Source organism: Eublepharis macularius, chromosome 9, assembly GCF_028583425.1.
Source record: "Eublepharis macularius isolate TG4126 chromosome 9, MPM_Emac_v1.0, whole genome shotgun sequence".
Lineage (NCBI taxonomy): Eukaryota > Metazoa > Chordata > Lepidosauria > Squamata > Eublepharidae > Eublepharis > Eublepharis macularius.
Window position 1 is genome coordinate 27,310,798 of NC_072798.1, and position 18,505 is coordinate 27,329,302.

An 18,505-nucleotide genomic window follows, 5' to 3' on the forward strand; every position below is an offset into this window, starting at 1 on the left:
AGGTGCCGCAAAACTCCTTTTAGGTTTTGCGATAGCGTACTAGCACAGCTACCTCACTGGAGTTTAACACGCTACAAATCACTTATAGCATGGGCAGCCACAGAACTAGCTTGGCAATCTCTAAGCCACAGGCTACATCCAGATGAAACACACAAACAGTCGTTCTTTTGTGAGGAGAACAAGCTTGTCACAGCACTGGGCCTCCTACCGCTGCCAGAGCACAGCCCTATGGAAGGCAATGGCCCAACTGCAGAGCTGAGGAGAGAGCTAGTCTCTCCTGCAACGGCAAAGGTGGGGCAGACAGGAGGAAGGCCAAGCAGCAGCAGTTCCCAAGGAACAAAGGACCCCTCAGGGGTAGAAGCCTCCTCAGGAGAAAGAGCCTGCTCAGAGCAAGGAAGCAGGAACTGGGAGTAGTTGGGAAGAGGGACAAAGGCCCCCAGCTGAAGGGGGTAAAGGGGCAACTGTCTGGAAGCTAGGAGGAAGCTGTGGGCAGACAGGTAGGCAGGCTTGGAGCCTTTGAAGGCTAAGGAAATCAGAGCTGCCTGGATCCTCAGAAGGTGGCATTTCTGGCTCAGAGGGAAGCCAGAAGCAACTTTTCCCAACTGACCCAGGCAGACTGGCTTCCCCCTTGGCTTAGCCCTGCAGAAAGGATGCAGTGGCTGAGACTGGAACTGAAGGAGCCGGTCTTGTAAAGGAACAAAGTAATCAAAGTGCCTCTGTTACATTTCTGATGGGTTTGCTTGTCTTTGGCACCATGGTACATCTCAACGGGGGTGTTGTGGCCCCCGGTCCTGGAGATATTAGAAAGCCAGAACCACCCCCTCCTGTACATAGAGCTACGAGTGAAGACTCCTTGGTTTTGTTCTGGGAAGATGCCAATCTTCAATTTCTTGATGGAAACCCAAGTGAGAACAAATGGGCCCCAAACCGTTTATGACTTTATGAATAATCCAAGACATCCTCCATCCTACTAAGAAATAAACAAGCACCTTGCACAACGAACATGAGCCTGTTGTTTACTGGTGTGACTTTATTGGCTTCGCTGTGCTGACACAGCGCCTAGCTGGCTGCCGCCTTTGTGAGCGCTGCCTAATACATAAAAAGCATTGAATAATGGGATCCACACATAACGTGCTCAAATGAGACAGAGAACTCGTTTTACTACTGGTGGATGTCTAACAAACTCTTTGGTTCCTATTTTATGTCCATTTAGAAAATTAAAAGAGGGATTCTGTTTGTTCATCTTGGTTTTGTTTTGGGCAGTCAGTTGTCCTAGTGTCTGTGTCCCCCTTAACTTGCAAAAATCTGCTCCTTTAGGGCATTCAACTTCTGTCTGAACTCTTGCCTGGAAGAAAGCCTGAGCCACACATCTAACATGCAGCCCATGGGCCAAATGTGGGGTGCGTCCCAGGTCACCTGAGATTTTTAGGGAGAAAATGTATTGAACCATTGAAATGTAATTCCACTATAATTACATCATGAAATTGGGTCATTATGAAGAATTAGTGACCAAAGGAAAACAAATATGAATAAAGCCTCCGATGCACATAACTCATGTTTGAGTCACATCCAATAGTTGTATGCCAAGCATGGACCCTCTGAAGCTCTGACATTCAGTGACAATGTTGCCATGTCAAGAGTTATTAAGAGGTTAAGATTGGGGGTGAGTGCAGAAAGCAGAGCCTCATAGATCCGGTGGCCCACTATTAAAAAGCTTCCATTGCTATGGTAGCATAGGATACAGGATAGTTATTAGCAACATACCCGAGTCCACAGCTCAGGACTGAGCTGCCAGTGTCTTACTATTCAAGTCCATAACAATATACACTTCAAAGACTGGCCTTTGAAGCAACACAGAACTCTTGAGCAATGGAGCAATAGTTTTGCTCTTGGTGAGAAGAGAGCCCATTTGTTGGAGAGATGGCATTCAGCAACAGATCATGTGTTGGCAAGAGAGATGGGCAAGAACAGTCTGGTGACCCCCATTACCATTCCACTCCTGAACGCTCCTGCTGATCCCATTTATTTTCTTTATATGCTGCTTTTATTGCCAATGGGGATCCAAAGTGGTTTACATAATCATTCTCCCAGCTGAGAATGATGCGAGAGAGTGATTGGCCCAAGGTCACCCAGCAAACTTCCATAGCAGAAGGGGGATTCAAATCTGGATCTCCCAGCTCTAACTTTTTAACTGCTACAGCATTCTGGTTGAGCCGGCTGCTGTCCCCAATGTTCCTGCTTTTGACCCTTGCCCCAGGAAATTGACTGGCTCTTCATATCCTTTCCAATAGTAGCAAGAAAGTGGCTTTGAGTAAGTCGCTCTCTTTGTGGAACATGAGGGTGTTGGTCTTCCTTACAGGGCTGTTGGAAAACTTATAATGCCTCAATGTATGAAAAGTTCTGTGAACACTGTATTATGCAAATACTAAGTATTACTATTGGTTAATACCTGGTAATCCTGTGTGCTTTTTAAAGGCAGGATGTAAATTTCAAAAATGATAAAACAAATAAGCAGTTGTTGCCAGAAATGTTAGCTCCAAGCACAGCAAACCAGAGGTTAGCCCTGTTGGTCTGTAGTAGCAAAATCATCCTGCATCTGATGAAGAGAGCTGTGGTTCTCGAAAGCTTATGCTACAATAAAGTGGGTTAGTCTTAAAAGCACAGCAAAGGCTCAATATTAGGTTTTGGAGTCTTTGCCGTTCCTGCAACTGCCTCTTTTCCTTGCTCAGTTAAGGCTAACCCTGAATAATTCCTATGCCTCCCTCTGTATTTTTACCAAGAAAAACCTTGTGCATTGGAATGCCCTGCTGCCTTGCAGGTCTACTCAGAGGGATAATTTCCTGCCTAGGAGTGTATTTAAAACAATCATATTCTTAAACCTGTTTTGCGTATTCTCAGCTCTAACAGTGCAATCCTAAGCAAAGTTACTCCAATCTAACCCACTGCTTTCAACAGCCTTAAATCGGAGTAACTCTGTTTAGGATTACATAGCGTACCTTCATTGTTTCCAGTGCGCCCTACTCCCAGCTAAATGGAATTTTAACTTAAAAACGTCAAAAATGATGCTTTTCTCCCTACTACAACCAACAAAATGCGGAGCCCGCTCTTAGCACACCGACGCGGAAGCAGCTCCAACAGAACCTTGCAATTGACGCCCTGAACCGGTTTTCCTCGAAATCCGCATTTTTAAAGCGGTTTCAGTGAATTGCAGTCAGATTCACAGCCCGATTCCGTGCAAAGAAAGGTGAACGTAAACCCGTTGATCCCAATAAATTTAGCACGTTTAACTACGCATAGGATCGCAGTATCTACTCCTCGCCTCGACAGCAGACAATAACTAAACCAGCGCCTCTCTGTCTCGAAACAGTTCGGTGGGTTTTTTTTCCTGCGAACTCAAAGCAACAAGCCGTACAGTTACGTCATGCCCTGCACAGTTCAAAATGGCGGCCTCCACAAGGAGCAGAACGCATACGCGGAGCAACCAATTATTTTTTCCGGTTCAGAAATAGGAATGTTTCCTGTCTGGGGAGGACTGCATGGGTAGCAGTGTGGAGGTGAGATTTGCAGGGTGGGTGAAGGCAATTTTTTTCTTAATATAATTTCTTGACTGGTTTCTTCCTCTGAGCAAGTGGTACTGGTGTTTATTTTGTTTAATTCATTGTTATTTAATGTATTTTTATCCCCCCTTTCCTCCAGGAAGCTTTGGGTGAAACACGGTTCCTCCCCCGTCTCCACTTTATCCTAGGGTTGCCAACCTCCGGGTGGTGGCTGGAGATCTCCCGGAATTACAAATGATCTCCAGGCAACAAAGATTAGTTCCCCTGGGGAAAATGGCTGCATAGGAGGGTGGACTATGGCATTATATCCTGCTGAGGTCCCTCCCCTCCCCAGGTTCTTCCTCCCTCAAATCTCCAGGAATTTCCCAACCCAGAGATGGCATCCCTACTTTATCCTCACAACAAACCTGTGAGGTAGGTTAGGCTGGGGGATGACGGGCCCAAGGTCTCCCAGGTGCTGTTACCACTGTAGCCATGCTGTTGAGGCCTGTTTCTTCTTGCTGAGGCCATATCCCTAGTAGCAACTAGACTCTTATATTACTGACATGATGTAATTGATTAAAGTAACTGACTAGAATCTGGGAGACCCAGGTTCAAATCACCATTTTGCTGTGAAAGCTCATTGGGTGACTTTGGGCCAGTCATTCCCTCTCAGCCTAGCCTACCTGACAGCGTTGTGATGATAAAACGGTGTTGTTAACTATTTTGGGGTTCCATTGGGAAGGAAAACGAGGACAAACATCTATATAAATAAAACCATTTTCTAGACCAATTTTTTTGGTATGTTCAGAACCAGTGTTTGGCTGCTACTGCTCTTACACCGTGGCAAACTCTCTGTTTTGCAGAGTTCTATATCTCTCTCCCAGTTTAGCTATGGTGCTTACTGCCATGTTGGTTTCTACTGTAACAGCCTTCTGCTCTATATCAGGCAGGCCTCACCCTTCTCGATAGATGTTTCTTCATCAAAGCCTTTCTGGAGTGACCTTCCTTGAGCCCGATCTCTTTTTCTCTAAAAAGGAGCAACACTTTAGTCCCTAAAGCTTTTCTGATATGCTTAAAAGTGTGTGAGAAAAACCTAGCAACATAACAAGGAACAAGGATGGGATTGAGAAATTTTCTTAGTTCTTTTGGCCTTCCATATTGTTACTTGGTATATAATTAAAAATGTTGACTAGATAGAGGTGTTTGGGGATTTTGCATGAGTCAAGGTTGTAGGATTCACCTTTTAAAATGTATTTATTTATATTATTTATAGTTCACCTTTCTCACTGAGACTCAAGGTGGATTATACAGTATGAGTCAGTACAGTTAGTATCAAAGACATTTCAATAAACATGTAATGAGTGTGTGTGTGTGTGTATATATATATATATATATATATATATATATATATATATATATATATATATATATATAAACCAGTAGAAATCCAATATAGAGCTGAAGAAATGTTGAAACAGAGCATAAGCAATTCTATGATGGACATATTAACATAGGAACTACCCCATAGGATCATACTTAAAGCAACAGTAGTGAAGTCTATGGTCCCTCAATATTTACAGCAATAATAGTAAAGTCTGTGGGCCCTCATCCCTTTACTGATGAGTTCCCTATCCCTTTATTGGTGGCTCTCTTGAGACCACTTCCGTACAGGACTGCCTTCCTATCTGAGTTATATTAATGCATATTTTAAAGTAGAATATATATAGCAGTGTTTTCCCCTTTGCTGTCTGAGTTTATATTATACCATTAGCTTGTAAGTTCAGGGCAATTTGTAACATTTCTGATCTGGTGAGCTGGTGTACTGTAGTGGCGAAGGAGACTGAGTTGTGTTCCCAGAGGCCCCAGGTTCAAGTTTCACCCCTGCCACAACTCACTAGATACCCCTGGGCGAGTCAAGCTTGTTTCTCCCCCGGCCCCTTCACTGCATCTTCAATATTGAGTTAATGATCCCACCTTACAGGGCTATTTTAAGGATTACAATGATAACTTATGTGAAGTGCTTTTGAATTCTGAGGACAGCAATAAGTACGAGGTATTACTATTTCCATGCATGCAACTTCCATCTTGAGTGCAACCCTGTAAGTGATATTGGCAGCATAGAGTAGAGAGGGCTTTATGTGTACATGATATCCTGGAGTTCTTTTTCTGTTTAAAAAGTGGAAAGACAGCAGGAATCTATCATATATTGCTTGGCATTGACAAAGTATACTGTGTGAAGGGGGTGCTTTCCAAGACACCAGACATAAATATAGGATTGTGATATTGAGCAGTGCATGAATCATTTCTGTGTGGTAGTAAGAAGTTTTCTTCATCTAAGAGGTGAAGAAAAATTACCATAAACTTCCTCAAAATATTTTTTACCAGTATGTATTGAACGTGTGAGTAGCGTGGGAACAGTCAGAGAATGCCAGCGTAAGCTGTAAGGCAGTTTGCATTCTAATTTATTTTAGTTTAAATGTTGGCCACTGGAAATCTATTGTGGTCTGAGAAAACTGGAAATGCCAAAAATGGGGTGGGGGTGCCCCAGTTCGCAGTGTCGTAACTGAAATATCCGAAGTGCTTAAATCATCCACTCTCTATGTCATCAAAGTTAGGCTAGTTCCTGCATACATTGCTGAAGAAGCCTATCCAGTCATTAAAGAGAAACTGAGGAAAAAATGACCACACGCAAGTGGATCCAAATATGACCATCAAATCACAGAAATGGGATTTGTAGCACAAGTTCCAGTGCTTCCTGCAGAATCCAAATTGTCCTTTAGTCTTTGTGACTTTGAAATGAATGTGGGAATTGAATAGGTAACTTCTCCTGCACGCTAAGTAAAGCCTTTCCAGTGATTAAGGAGTGGGCCTGGTGGGCCGTTTAACACTTTAGCCCTCTTTCCTTGATATTCCTATCATTCCACAGCTCCTGGACTGGTGGAAAGGAGACAGATTACATCGGACCATGTAATGAAGTTAGTTATGATGAATCCATGGCAATCCTATGTTTTCTGGGTTGTTAGGCAGGATGCATGTGTGTTTCTGAAGTTGCCCGCTATTGGGTCAGCTCTCATATTTGAAACATATTTAAAAGAAGCTTATTTTAACAAAAATTGGTAACTCCTACTACAATTTATATAGTGTTATGGTTAGCCTTGGATCGGTGAGACCTGGGTGCAGTAGATCCTTATTCTGCTCTGCGTAACAGGTGACTTTAGCAGATGGGTCTCAATCTAACCTATTTAACAGGCTTGTTGGACAGATAAAATTGGGGAGGGGAAAGCTGAGTTTGCCAGCCTAAGCTCCTTGGAGGAAGAACAGGCTAAAAATGTATCTCTTCCCTGCCGCCACCAATTGATCCAAGAATCTGGCCATGTAAGCTGCATTTGTTCTTACAGTGCTGTTGCCAGCCATAATAATACCTGTTTTAAAGCAGACAGTGAGAAGGAGACCAAGCAGTTGTACAAGAGGAGCAAAGAGCACGTTCTGTTGTCTGGTGGAATCATTACGAACAGAGGATGTTGAAATCTGCGCGGATGAGCCTGCTCCACAAAACTCAGAACAGGACCTTGAAAGAAAATTAAATCAGTGTTATGTGACATTCTAAGAGCCGCAGAGTCTTTTCCATTGTGGTTGCAGGCGTGTATGTAAACATAAACTGGGTTGCTTTTGAGGATGAGTGTGGTGACGTGGTATATAGGCTGATGGGAGTTCCTAGATCCTGGCTGATGATACCTTCTCTCTAATTCCAGATTCAACACAGACTCCTTAAGTGTCCTTGTGCAAGCCATTAGCAGCATCTGCCTCCTATTTATAAAATGGGATTTTATTGTTACTATTAGCACTACAATTTCATGTGTTTTATAGCCTTGGTGCCGGGAAAAGATATTTCTGTTTACAGAGGCTTTTAACAAAAGCACACGGGGGCTTCTGATTAGCCTGCCTTCCATATTGATCTCTTAAGATAACATACTACTGCTGTTGGCTTTTTTACATTACTAAAATAATCAATGTAAAATATTATTGTTGGAGAATTTCAGTGTGTGTCGCTGCTATTCTTCTGTGATCTTTTGGGCTACTTGTTTGAATTCAGCATGTTACTGCTGACTGTTAATTGTGGATTGACCGGTGTTTGAATTAATGTGGAAGCTGCCCTGCATATTGGTTTGGCTGATAAAGCGAGGGTACATATACAAGTTAATATATTGATATAGAGCTCTGACCTAGAGATCAGACCTCAGAAGCTAAGCGGGGTTGGCCTTGGTTTGTAATTGGGTGGAAGACTTCCAACAAAGACCTGGGTTGCAGAGGCAGGCAATGGCAAACCACTTCTGTTAGTCTTTTGCCATGAAAACCCTACCAAGGGTTGCCCGTAAGTATGACTTGAGGGCACTCTCCACCACATCATATCCATATAGAGTAGGGATGGCTAGGGTATTGCATGTGGACAAGATCTGGTCCACATTTTTATGTACCCCTTTCCTCCAAGGTTCTCCTCCTCTTCAGTTTTAACCAAACATTAATCAAGGTAAAGCTAGAAAGTGGCAACTGATTCTACCCTTTAACATTGTGCATCTCTTGGAATTTCCGTAACATCCAAACACAGATACCAACATGACTGTCGCTACTTTGTTGGTAGTTAGTGCTTTTATCTTTTATCCTGCTGTTTTCCCAAGGATCTCAGCTTAACATGTCATGTAACATTCTCTCCTGTGAGGTCAGTTAGGCTGACAGAACATGGCTGGCCCAAGGTAACCCAGCCATGCTCAGTCCAACACTCCAATCAGTACACCACACTAGTAGTAGTAGTAGTAGTAGTAGTAGTAGTAGTAAACAACATTCGTTTTATTCACCACACTTCAGGACAACTTAATGCCCACTCAGAGCGGTTTACAAAGTATGCCATTATTATCGCCACAACAAATACCCTGTGAGGTGGGTGGGGCTGAGAGAGCTCCAGAGAGCCGTGACTTGCCCAAGGTCACTCAGCTGGCTTCAAGTGGAGGACTGGGGAATCAAACCCAGCTCTCCAGATTAGAATCCCACGCTCTTAACCACTACACCAAACTGGCTCTCTATAAGGTGGTTTGTCTCTGTTACAGGGCCTGATGCTTATGCCTATAAGAAGCTAGTTTTCTGTGGTTGTACAAAATCAAAAAGAGTCCAGTAGCACCTTTAAGACTAACCAATTTTATTGTAGCATAAGCTTTCGAGAATCACGTTCTCTTCGTCAGATGCATGGAGGGCAGAAGGAAACTGGCCAAATATAGAAGAGGGGGGGGGGAAGGAGGAGAGGGGGGATATAAACAACTCCTTTGATATGGAGATGCAGACAGCTCCTTTTGGTGTAGGGATCAGTTTGCTTGTGTAAAGATTCAAAGGAGTTTGCCGTGTTAGTCTGTAGTAGCAAAATCAAAAAGAGTTCAGCAGCACTGCAGCACAAGCCCTCGATAACCACAGTCCTCCCCGCCAGATGCATCTGACAAAGAGAACCGTGGTCCTCGAAAGCCCACACCAGGTGCCACTGGACTCCCCCTGACCCCGCCTCTGTAAAGGAAATCAGTTACCTGTGATAATGAGATAACCATTCATAGTCCCTATTCAGTCCCAGCTTGACAGAGTCAAATTTGCATATGAATTCCAATTCAGCAGCTTCCCGTTGGATTTTGTTTTTGAAAGGTTTCTGTTGAACTACAGCGATCTTTAAGTCTTTGATGCAATGTCTTGGTAGATTGAAGTGTTCTCCCACTGGTTTCTGGACGTTGCCATTTCTAATGTCAGATTTGTGTCCATTTATTCTTTTGCGTAGAGGTTGGCTGGTTTGTCCAATGTACAGAGCAGAAGGACATTGTTGGCACATAAGGGCATATATCAGATTGGAGGATGAGCAGCTGTGGTTGTACAGAATATCATAAGCAAAGAAGGCAGGCTTCTGCCCCGATGAGTTTATAATCTAAAACTCAGTAGAGGAGGAGGTGATTTAAGGAAGGTTAATAAAAGGAATCTAAGCAATTGCAGCTCTATATACTTTGTTTCAGTTGGCATGGAATGAGCATCAAGAGTCCCCAGGGAAGGTAGCTTATCATCTTCTCGTGGGGAAGGGGCTATATCCATCAGCCTCTGAAGGTTCAGCTGTGTATTGGTTAGAGTGTTGAAATAGTATCTGGGAGACTCGAGCTCAAATAACCACGTTGCCGTGGAAGTTTGCTGGGTGACCTTGGGCCAGTTATGCCCACTCAGACTAGCCTACCTCACAGGGTTGTTGTGAAAATACAACGGAGGATAGAAGAATGATGTAAGCTGCCTTGGGTCTCCATTGGGAAGAGATGGAATATAAATGAAGTAAATAAAACTATCCACGGTAAGGATTTTTTTCCCTATTTCGTACCACCTAGCCATCCAGCACTGCTGCAATGGTTAAGAGGAACAACTGGACTCATTTTTGTAACGCTTCATTCTTTTGTGGCCTGACGGCTGTAAAATATATGAGAACCTTCAGCTTCGCAGTATGCCTTTGAGATGAAAGATGCAATTCATAAAATGTTTTGCCGACTTCTTGTTTTGATCATGCAACGGAGACTAACCGTAGTAGGTGACAGGAGTTTGTAACAGCCATTCCTAGCAGTTTCAAGCAACCGTCTCTCCTTTTTTTTTATAGCAAGGAGGGCACACACATGCCTTGCTAGCCCTCTGAGATGTCCTCCAACCTTTCCAACTACGCCTTACGGATGGCCCGCCTGAGTGCACGGATATTTGGAGAGGTCACTCGGCCCACTGATAGGCAGTCCATGAAAGTCGTGAAGCTGCTCAGTGAGACGCCCATGGCCAAGCGGAAGGAGGTCTATGACTGGTATCCTCCCCACAACATTTACTCTGGCCTGATGAGGAAACTTCGCTTCTATGGCCTCTACAGGTAATCCAGGCATTGGGGATGGGTGGGTAGTGAAGGAATGATGAAGGCAGCAAGGAAGGGGTGCGTGCTCGTGAAAGGAGGAGAACTACTGACCGGGTGCAAATGGAATGGTCGTGTCTGCTTGGGTTTCATGCACCACAGGGGGCAGATCAGTAGTAGAGCACATGCAGGTACAAGAACCCAAATTCAGGCCCCCGTGTCCTCCCTGAAAGGACCTAAATCTACTTGGAAGGACAATCGCTTGAGACCTTGGGGAAGTGTTTTTTGGCCTGAGCAGATCCTCGGCCCCTCTTCTGGCTTTTATTTTGAAACAAACAAAGCCTAATGAGCTCCACCCGTGGTGTGCTTTTGCGTAAGCTGAGACATAAAGTTCATTAATGATCTCTTCCCTTATCCCACCCACCCCCACGAACATATGTGGTGTGAACAGCCTCAGAGCCTCTGGCAGAGTTCTCCTCTTAGGCCCACCAGCTGCTTGTTCCTGTGCATAAGGAGCTCAGCAACTGAGGGGCCAAAGATCTGAGCTTTTGTGGCTGTTCATGTTGCATGTATGTCTGTGAGGGGCGGAAAGGGTTAAAGAACAAACAGCAGAGGAAGCCACTCTGTATGAGTCCTTTGCTGCTCATGCTGGAGAGGAGGTGTTTCAAGAGCCCTTTGCCTTAGGTCATGTGGGTGAAATCATTTAAAGTGCATCATCTTTATCTAGATATTTACAACCCCCTTTCTCCCCAATGGCGTTATTCCCAAGCGGGGTTGTTCTCCCTGAATCAGTGACTCGCCCAAGATGATCCAGTGAATTTCCATGGTGCAGCGGGGGTTTGAACTCGGGTTTTCCAGATCCTAGACTGAGGCTCTAACCATTACACCACAGTAGCTCTAGTTCTTAGGCTCTGGCCCATCAAGAAGCTCCTAAGTGATTGAACAGCTAATGCTTCTTCCTCTCTCACTCTCCAGGTGTCCTTAAACCCTTCTGCAAGCTATTAGGTAAGGTGGGTTAGGTGCTCTTGCTCCTGGGCAAGGGAAAATGAGCGAAAAGGCAGCAAGGGGCATTGGCTAGGGGCTGCAGCCTTGGTCGTTGCTTCTTGTTGATTCCTCATTGGTGGCAACTGCTTTTATTTTTATTAATTTATTAAGCCATTTTATATCCTGCCTTTCCACATGGTTCAAGGCAACTTCCAAATAGGTGTTAGTTGCAGACACAACACGAGGCCTCCTCTGCTCTTCTGAGGCCCGTGCTGCAGCAGGAAGGTGGAGGAAAGCTGGGGTCAGCTCTTGGTTTAGGGAAGCGTTGGTGCTGGGTTTCAGTTTGCAAAGAAAAAGGAGCAAAGCCCAGGGGCCGGACTGAGATGTTAGTCTATTGGTAGGGAACAGCCTAAAGCACCCAGATGTTTTCCCCCATGAATTTGTCTTACACTGTATCCAACCATTGGTCTATCAAGGACAGTATTGTCTACTCTGCCCTGATGTGGATGACACAGGCTTGCTTGATCTCATCACATCTCAGAAGCTAAGCAAGCTGCCCCTGCTGAAAAATCCCTATCCTGGCCTAGACTAACCCGATCTCATCAGATCTTGGAAGCGAAGCAGGGTGGGCCTTCGGTTAGTACTGAATAGCGGTTGCTATTCAGAGGCAGGCAATGACAAACCACTTCTGTTCATCTCTTGCCTTGAAACCCCAGTGGAGTCCCCATAAGTCAGCTGGAACTTGATGGCACTTTGCACGTTGTCTCCTCTGCCTGGAAGCAGCTCTCCCAAGATCTCAGATTTTTCACATCTCCTACTGCTTCATCCTTGTTTAACTGGAGATACCAGAGATTGCCCTCAGCTGGAAAGTCTGGGCAAGCCTGATCTCATCAGATCTCAGAAGCTAAGCAGGGTCGACCTTGGATAGTAATTGCCTGGGAAACTTCCAGTGAAGACCAGGGTTGGAGAGGCAGGCAATGGCAAACCACCTCATTGCAGAGGCAGGCAATGGCAAACCACCTGCTCTTGCCTTGAACACCCCACTAGGGGTTGCCACACATCAGCTGTGATTTGACAGCACTTTCCACCACTGGAGACTGGACCTTCATGTTAAGCAGACGCTCTGCTGCTGAGCCATGGTCCACCCCCATCCAAAATTCATCTTCTTGGGTTGTATCCCTGAGCAACAAGCACTGCATCGGAGAACATTGCTTTAGATACTGATAGAGCCCTGTCACCAGTGTCCTTTCTGAAGGGCAATAACTAGTCTGGGGTGGAGGGAGCCTGGGGCAAGCTAGACAACTCATTCAAGGTAGGCAAACATGGGGGCAGGAGGGGGAGTGTAGTCCTCCTTTACTGAGAGCATTTCATGTTTCCTTTAAATATCTCCCCAACAGTGTGTTAAGTGATGAAATATTGCCCTTCCAAAACCACCTGGGCTTGAGAGCTCTTTCTTCTAAGACTAGGCACACGCTTCTATTTTTAATCCCGTATAAGGGCCATCCAAGTGTTCTCTCTGCTTCTGGGGCGGGAGGAGGGAGGAGAGCGAAATAGCAAGCCTGCCTATTTCACAGGGGGGCTTCCCTTTGACACAATTACTTGCCTGGTTCTTGCCGTCTTTCTCTTTTTATTAAAGCCAATCTCTTGCTCCGAAAAAGCTGCAAGGGATCACAGTGTCGCTTTTTCTGAAACACATTTGGCTGCAGGCAGTAGACACTTTGACGGGGGTGGAATAAAATTAAGGCCTGAGAGGTGCTTTTGTGAACAAGTAAGAATATTAGCAATAGCAGCTCAGTAACCTTAGGGGGGTGATATTGTCTGGCTAATGGACAAGTACGGCCACTGGGAAAGTAAATCAAAATGGAAACTTAAATTCGGTACGTGGCTTCTGAATCAAAAGGAGCTTTATTAATAGGCTTTGATCCTGTTAGTTCAAGGAAGATGCTGGCTGCAGCCAAGTAAGGCCTGTCCAAGGTCTCTGCTTACAGGGTGCATTAAATCCCCACTGCCACCCACCCCCTTAAAATTTTATAGGGATCATGGCTGTTAGGTACAGGAGCCCCGTGGTGCAGAGTGGTAAGCTGCAGTACTGCAGTCCAAGCGCTGCTCAGGACCTGAGTTCGATCCTGGCGGAAGCCAGGTTCAGATAGCCGGCTCAAGGTTGACTCAGCCTTCCATCCTTCCAAGGTCAGTAAAATGAGTACCCAGTTTCCTGGAGGTAAAGTGTAGATGACTGGGGAAGGCGGCAATGGCAAACTACCCTGTAACAAAAAGTCTGCCAAGAAAATGTCGTGATGCAACATCCCCCCATGGGTCAGTAATGACTCAGTGCTTGCACAGGGGACTACCTTTACCTTTGCCTACATAGCTGGTATCAGAATACTGCTAATATAGTAATGTATAAGGAGAGAACATAAACAGTGTGTTAAGAAAGAGGAGCAATCTGGGGCACATGGACTGAAAGTCATGATTTTTGTCTTGGTTGCATAGAGAGGGTGTACCGATCTTATCCATGGCTTTTCAGTGTTCCCCTTGTGCAATGCAAAAAGTGGATTTCTGAAGCTGTGTTTGCTTTCTTTCATGAAACAAAAGCAGGATTTTAGCCCTTGAGGTCGTGGAAAGTAAATTTGAAACGTTAGCTAGTGGCTCCAAAACTGAGGAAAAGAACTTCTTTCTCTGCCTTATCTAGAGTCAAAAGAGAGGTCTGTCTAACCTAGTAATGTCATCTGGGTTGGATGCAGACTAAATTGGCAATTTCTGCCAAATCTGCCTTCCTGGTGCAGATCCCAGGGTATCGTTCTTTGGGCTTTCTTATCCCCCAGGAGCAGCATGTTGCGCAGATGAGTGGAGCAGGGAGGCCGGAAAGTTCCCGTTTGACATTGTAATTAATGTGTCTGACCTACTGACTGGCAATGACTGACAAAGGCTCAGTCAGAGATCTTTCCCAGCCTTGCTATCTGAATTCCTTTTTATTGGAGAGGGCGAGATTGAACCTGGGATCTTTTGCAGCCAAAGCATTTGCTACCTTGCACGGTTATGGCTCGTCGCCACCCCCACTTCATAACTCCCGTTACGTTCTCCGGCCCTGATCTTTGAACAACCCACTCTGCCTTTTCCTACAACCCTGGAGTTACTTATCAAAAACTTCACAATTGGCAGACTGTGTGGGCTACTTCACACAATCTGTACTTTGTACATGGATGTAACTTGCTACAGACACGTTGCTTTCTGTGAAGTGACCTTAAGAATAAAATCATCAGCCCTTTCATGCAAAGCAAGCATTTGCTGAATCTCTTATCTGAATGCTTTGAATCAAATCCAGATTTCTTGGTGCTGTTTTTAGGCCTCTTTCTGTAGACTGCAGATCGACTTTGGGTGCAATCCAGCCAGATACGCATAAATTAAATCTATACTGAGCATTTCTTTACCTGCTCCTCTCCCCCTACCCCGGCCATCTGCTTTTCAGATTCCTGTAACTCGGATTGGTACGAGAGCTGAAAAAGAAAGGGAAACTGGCAAAGAAAAATATGTGCTCACCTGACTGTCTTTTATATTGCTCTGTGGGTTAAAGTGCCCTTGGATGGATGGTATTGGGATCTGATACTTGATTTCACGCTGTATCATAGGTCCAGCAGGTAATAATACAGAGTGCAGCACCTTGAAATTTCATTAAAAAGCTTGTTACTTTCCAGAAGAAAATGGAGCCTTTCACTTGCTTTGGTCTGAAAATTATAGGTGTAATCAGTAGCATCCTTAATGGGAGGTGTAATGGATCTCTGAGTAAAAGGTATTAGGGAACTGGTTCTGCTGGGGAGGGCAAAAGGATGTGCTTCCCCCCCCCCCTTACATCCAGACTCTTGTTCACTATTGCACTATATATCTCCAGCATGAGAGGGGGGAGAATCAATTTCTGAAAATTGCACTAAATTATCTGACAGCTAAGAGAAGCTGCTTCTGTTGCCTCACTCAATCCCATCTACCCCTGCAGACTTTTCCAAACTGATTGTTGATCCCCTTGAAAGGGATATAAGGACTGTCGGCCCACCAGCTGTTACAGTTTGGCACTCTCTCTTTCAAAAGCTTGGGTCGGGAGGGAAAGGGGTTGTGAAGAAGTGGGATTATCCCTCATCCATGTGGCTTCCTTATGACTGGATGTTGATAGGAGAAGGTCCAGAGTTCTGGGATTTGGCACACAAACATTCTTTGCCAAAAAACCATGTAGTCTCCAGTTAAACGATTTCTGATGATGGTCCTAGGAAAGAACTTTGCTTGATATCTTGCGCTGAGTTTTGTGATTGTTGCGTTTAACAGCCCTAATTGAGTGTCTGTTTAATACATACTGTAATTTTTTTTTAGCCTAAGGAATAATTCTTCAAAAGTAGAAAGCAATAGCTATGCCCCGTATTGAAATATAGACTGAAGACGTTAGACCTTGCCGTCAAAGAAAGTTGCCTTGAATAAATAAGAAACAAACGTGAAATATCATGATATTTGATCTTGCTTTGTGGATCTGTTTGTGTATTAGGTTGTCTACAGTATGGAATTAGCTGGTTGCTTGGAGGGACTGTCTCTCATTGGCTGTGAGAGAGTCCCTTTTTCACTTGCTTCTTACAGTATCCGGAAGCTTAAACTTATTTAAATGGACCTGGTTAATGTAGACTGATAAGGTCCTAACAGAGGAAGCAGGTGTGGGACTCGTAGTAGCGCTGGCTAACTTTGGAGACGAGGTGGACTTGCCCCAAGTTATGGTAGGCCACTTGTCTACCTAATGCCAGAGTTAGGATTGCTTATTGGAAAATTAAAAGCTTGTGTTAAAAAGTAAAATAAAAGTAAATGATTTTAAAAAAATGAGATGGACAGGAAAATGTCAAGTACATTTTGGTGGTCTTTCATAAGGCCGCCATAAGTTGGAAGCGACTTGACAGCACGTAACGCACACACCCCTTGAGACATTTGTTGATAAAGCAGGTTTGCTCAAGCCAATGGCCTATTTGCTGCATGGCCAGAGTGGCATGGGGAGTGCGCTCCCTTCGGGCTGGGCAGCATTCAGTGGAACCTTAGCTGCTGTAGGGCACAAGTGGGTGTTGGTGGGGCTCAGCACCTCTTGGTGCAATTCTGTGCAGAAAATCAATTTGTTGTTTTAAAAAAATGTTCTTGCTAGTCTTGTTTTAAAACAAAAACCAAAGGGGGAAAATACATAGTGCATTTTATATTGCCTTCTGCTTTGGTATATTATAAGCTGCCATGAGTCTGAGGTGTGATGTAAATATTTTTAATAATAATTATAGACATGCTGCCTGTTGGGAGCAGACTTCATGTCTTTGTGTATAAACGTGGAGCAGTCCTGTTTCTCCTGTTGAGGTTGGTGCTGCATCTGCATACTCCGCCATTCTTGCCGTTTTAGGGCAGAACCCATAGCTCAGTGTTAGGCAGAGGCTTCGTGTGCTTAAAGTCTCTGGCTGAAGTCTCTGGTGTTAAAGCATTTCCTGCACCACGGTTGGGATTGAATTTCTGCCCAAGAGTGACTGCTGTTTGGACTAAACCATAATGGATTTGATTCGGAGTAAGAGAGCTTCTTTCATTAGACTGTGTACACGAGCTATTTAATTGTTGAATGGTATTTAGGAACTGTGTGCGTTTGGAGAGATGCTGCGCATCACGACGTCTTCCCTGACGACTTTGTTGAAAATAGTTGACACACTCTTCCTGAGTTTTTGTTTCACGAAATACGTGTATTCATTGACTGTATTCTGATTGCTTCACACATTTTAGGCAACTTTCCTTGCAAGGTGTTTCCAGGTGATGCTTCCTAGGAAATCCGTTGTCTTATCATGATCAAGAAGAATCTTTTCTGGTGTCTTCTTTTGGGGAGCATCACCTGCCACTGACTCTTCCATTTTAGAGTAAGAGAATTGCTGGTCAAACAGGACTCTTGTCAGTGCCACAAGACTCCTGTTTGTGTTTGTTGCAGCACGCTAGAGCATCCTTTGGAATTATTACCTGTTCTAAAAAGGCATCCTCTGAGTGGAAATGCCACAAATTAAATAACCTGTTTTTTGTTGTTGCTCAGTCTAGGCGGTGTGAATCAGTGCCCCAGATGGGCCAGGGCACCCTCTGGCCCCATCCTAGCTACTGCCCTGTCTTACAGACTCTGCCTGCACAGAAAGCTTTGGGAAGCATTCCTCCAGCTGCTCAGCATGTACATCTAGTGGTACACATTTTACATAAGAATGAGAGAACAGAAAGTGATGTGCAACAAGTTCTGCTGATCATTCATCAAAGCTAGGAACCTGCTACTCTGAGCTGTGTGTTTTAACAGTGATTTTTCCCTTGCAGTTCCCCACTTACTGTATCCTTTCTCTCCTTAGAGATGAGCATGAAGATTTCAAAGATGAGATGAAAAGAGTGAAGAAACTACATGGGAAAGGACCGCCGAAGAAAGGAGAAGGAAAGAGAGCGTTGAAGAGAAAATAGCTTTCCCTCTGTATTTAATAAAGCATTTTTGTTTCATTTAATGATTTGATTTATTTTCTAATCTTTCTGTTCCTCCGGGGCGATCAGGACGTCAAACTTCACGGGTTACCTGTATTTTTTGTTTGCAATTGGAAGCAAAACCGTGGGACTCCCCTACCTTAGTCCAGTTTTGGCTCCAGCACACCATTTCAAGCTGGCTCCAACATCTTTGATTGGAGAGCCAGCTTTCCCTTTGCCTTTCAGATTGAAGGGGAATTTGTGTCAGATTTAGGCATCCTTCATTGTACCCCAGTGGTTTTGAGAGCCTCTTTCCAGAGGTGTAATTTAATGCAAGCAGCTGAGGAGGCAGCAGCATAGATTTTGCTTGGCCTAGAAGACAAGCAGTGAGTAACTGGGAAAGATCCACCAAATTGATTTCGCTCATGCTTTTCTAGTAGTCACAGTTCTGCCATGACTGGGGTCTGAACGTGGGGGTCTCAAGTCCAGATGTGACTGTGGAACAGCTGTCAAGCAACCCAAGCTCTTAAGTGATTAAAGTGCATCCCCTGGTAACCCTTATAAGGCCAGTATTACCTGCCTCTTAACAGTATGATAGATGAGAGGTAACTAGTCTAGT

General features: G+C 44.5%; 1 protein-coding gene across 2 annotated transcripts; it reads left to right on the top strand.

Annotated features, from left to right (window-relative positions):
• The first annotated feature begins 3,485 nt into the window (after positions 1-3,485).
• On the top strand, positions 3,486-17,930 carry MRPS33 (mitochondrial ribosomal protein S33). Of its 2 annotated transcripts, none has more exons than XM_054989056.1 (3): positions 3,486-3,568; positions 10,198-10,452; positions 17,784-17,930. In XM_054989056.1, exons 2-3 carry the CDS (start codon positions 10,235-10,237, stop codon positions 17,887-17,889), a joined length of 324 nt encoding a protein of 107 aa, XP_054845031.1. In that variant the 5' UTR covers positions 3,486-3,568; positions 10,198-10,234; the 3' UTR covers positions 17,890-17,930. The 2 variants fall into 2 exon arrangements, with proteins under 2 accessions (XP_054845031.1, XP_054845032.1); XM_054989057.1 differs by having other exon boundaries at positions 3,488-3,554.
• Positions 17,931-18,505: the final 575 nt, after the last annotated feature.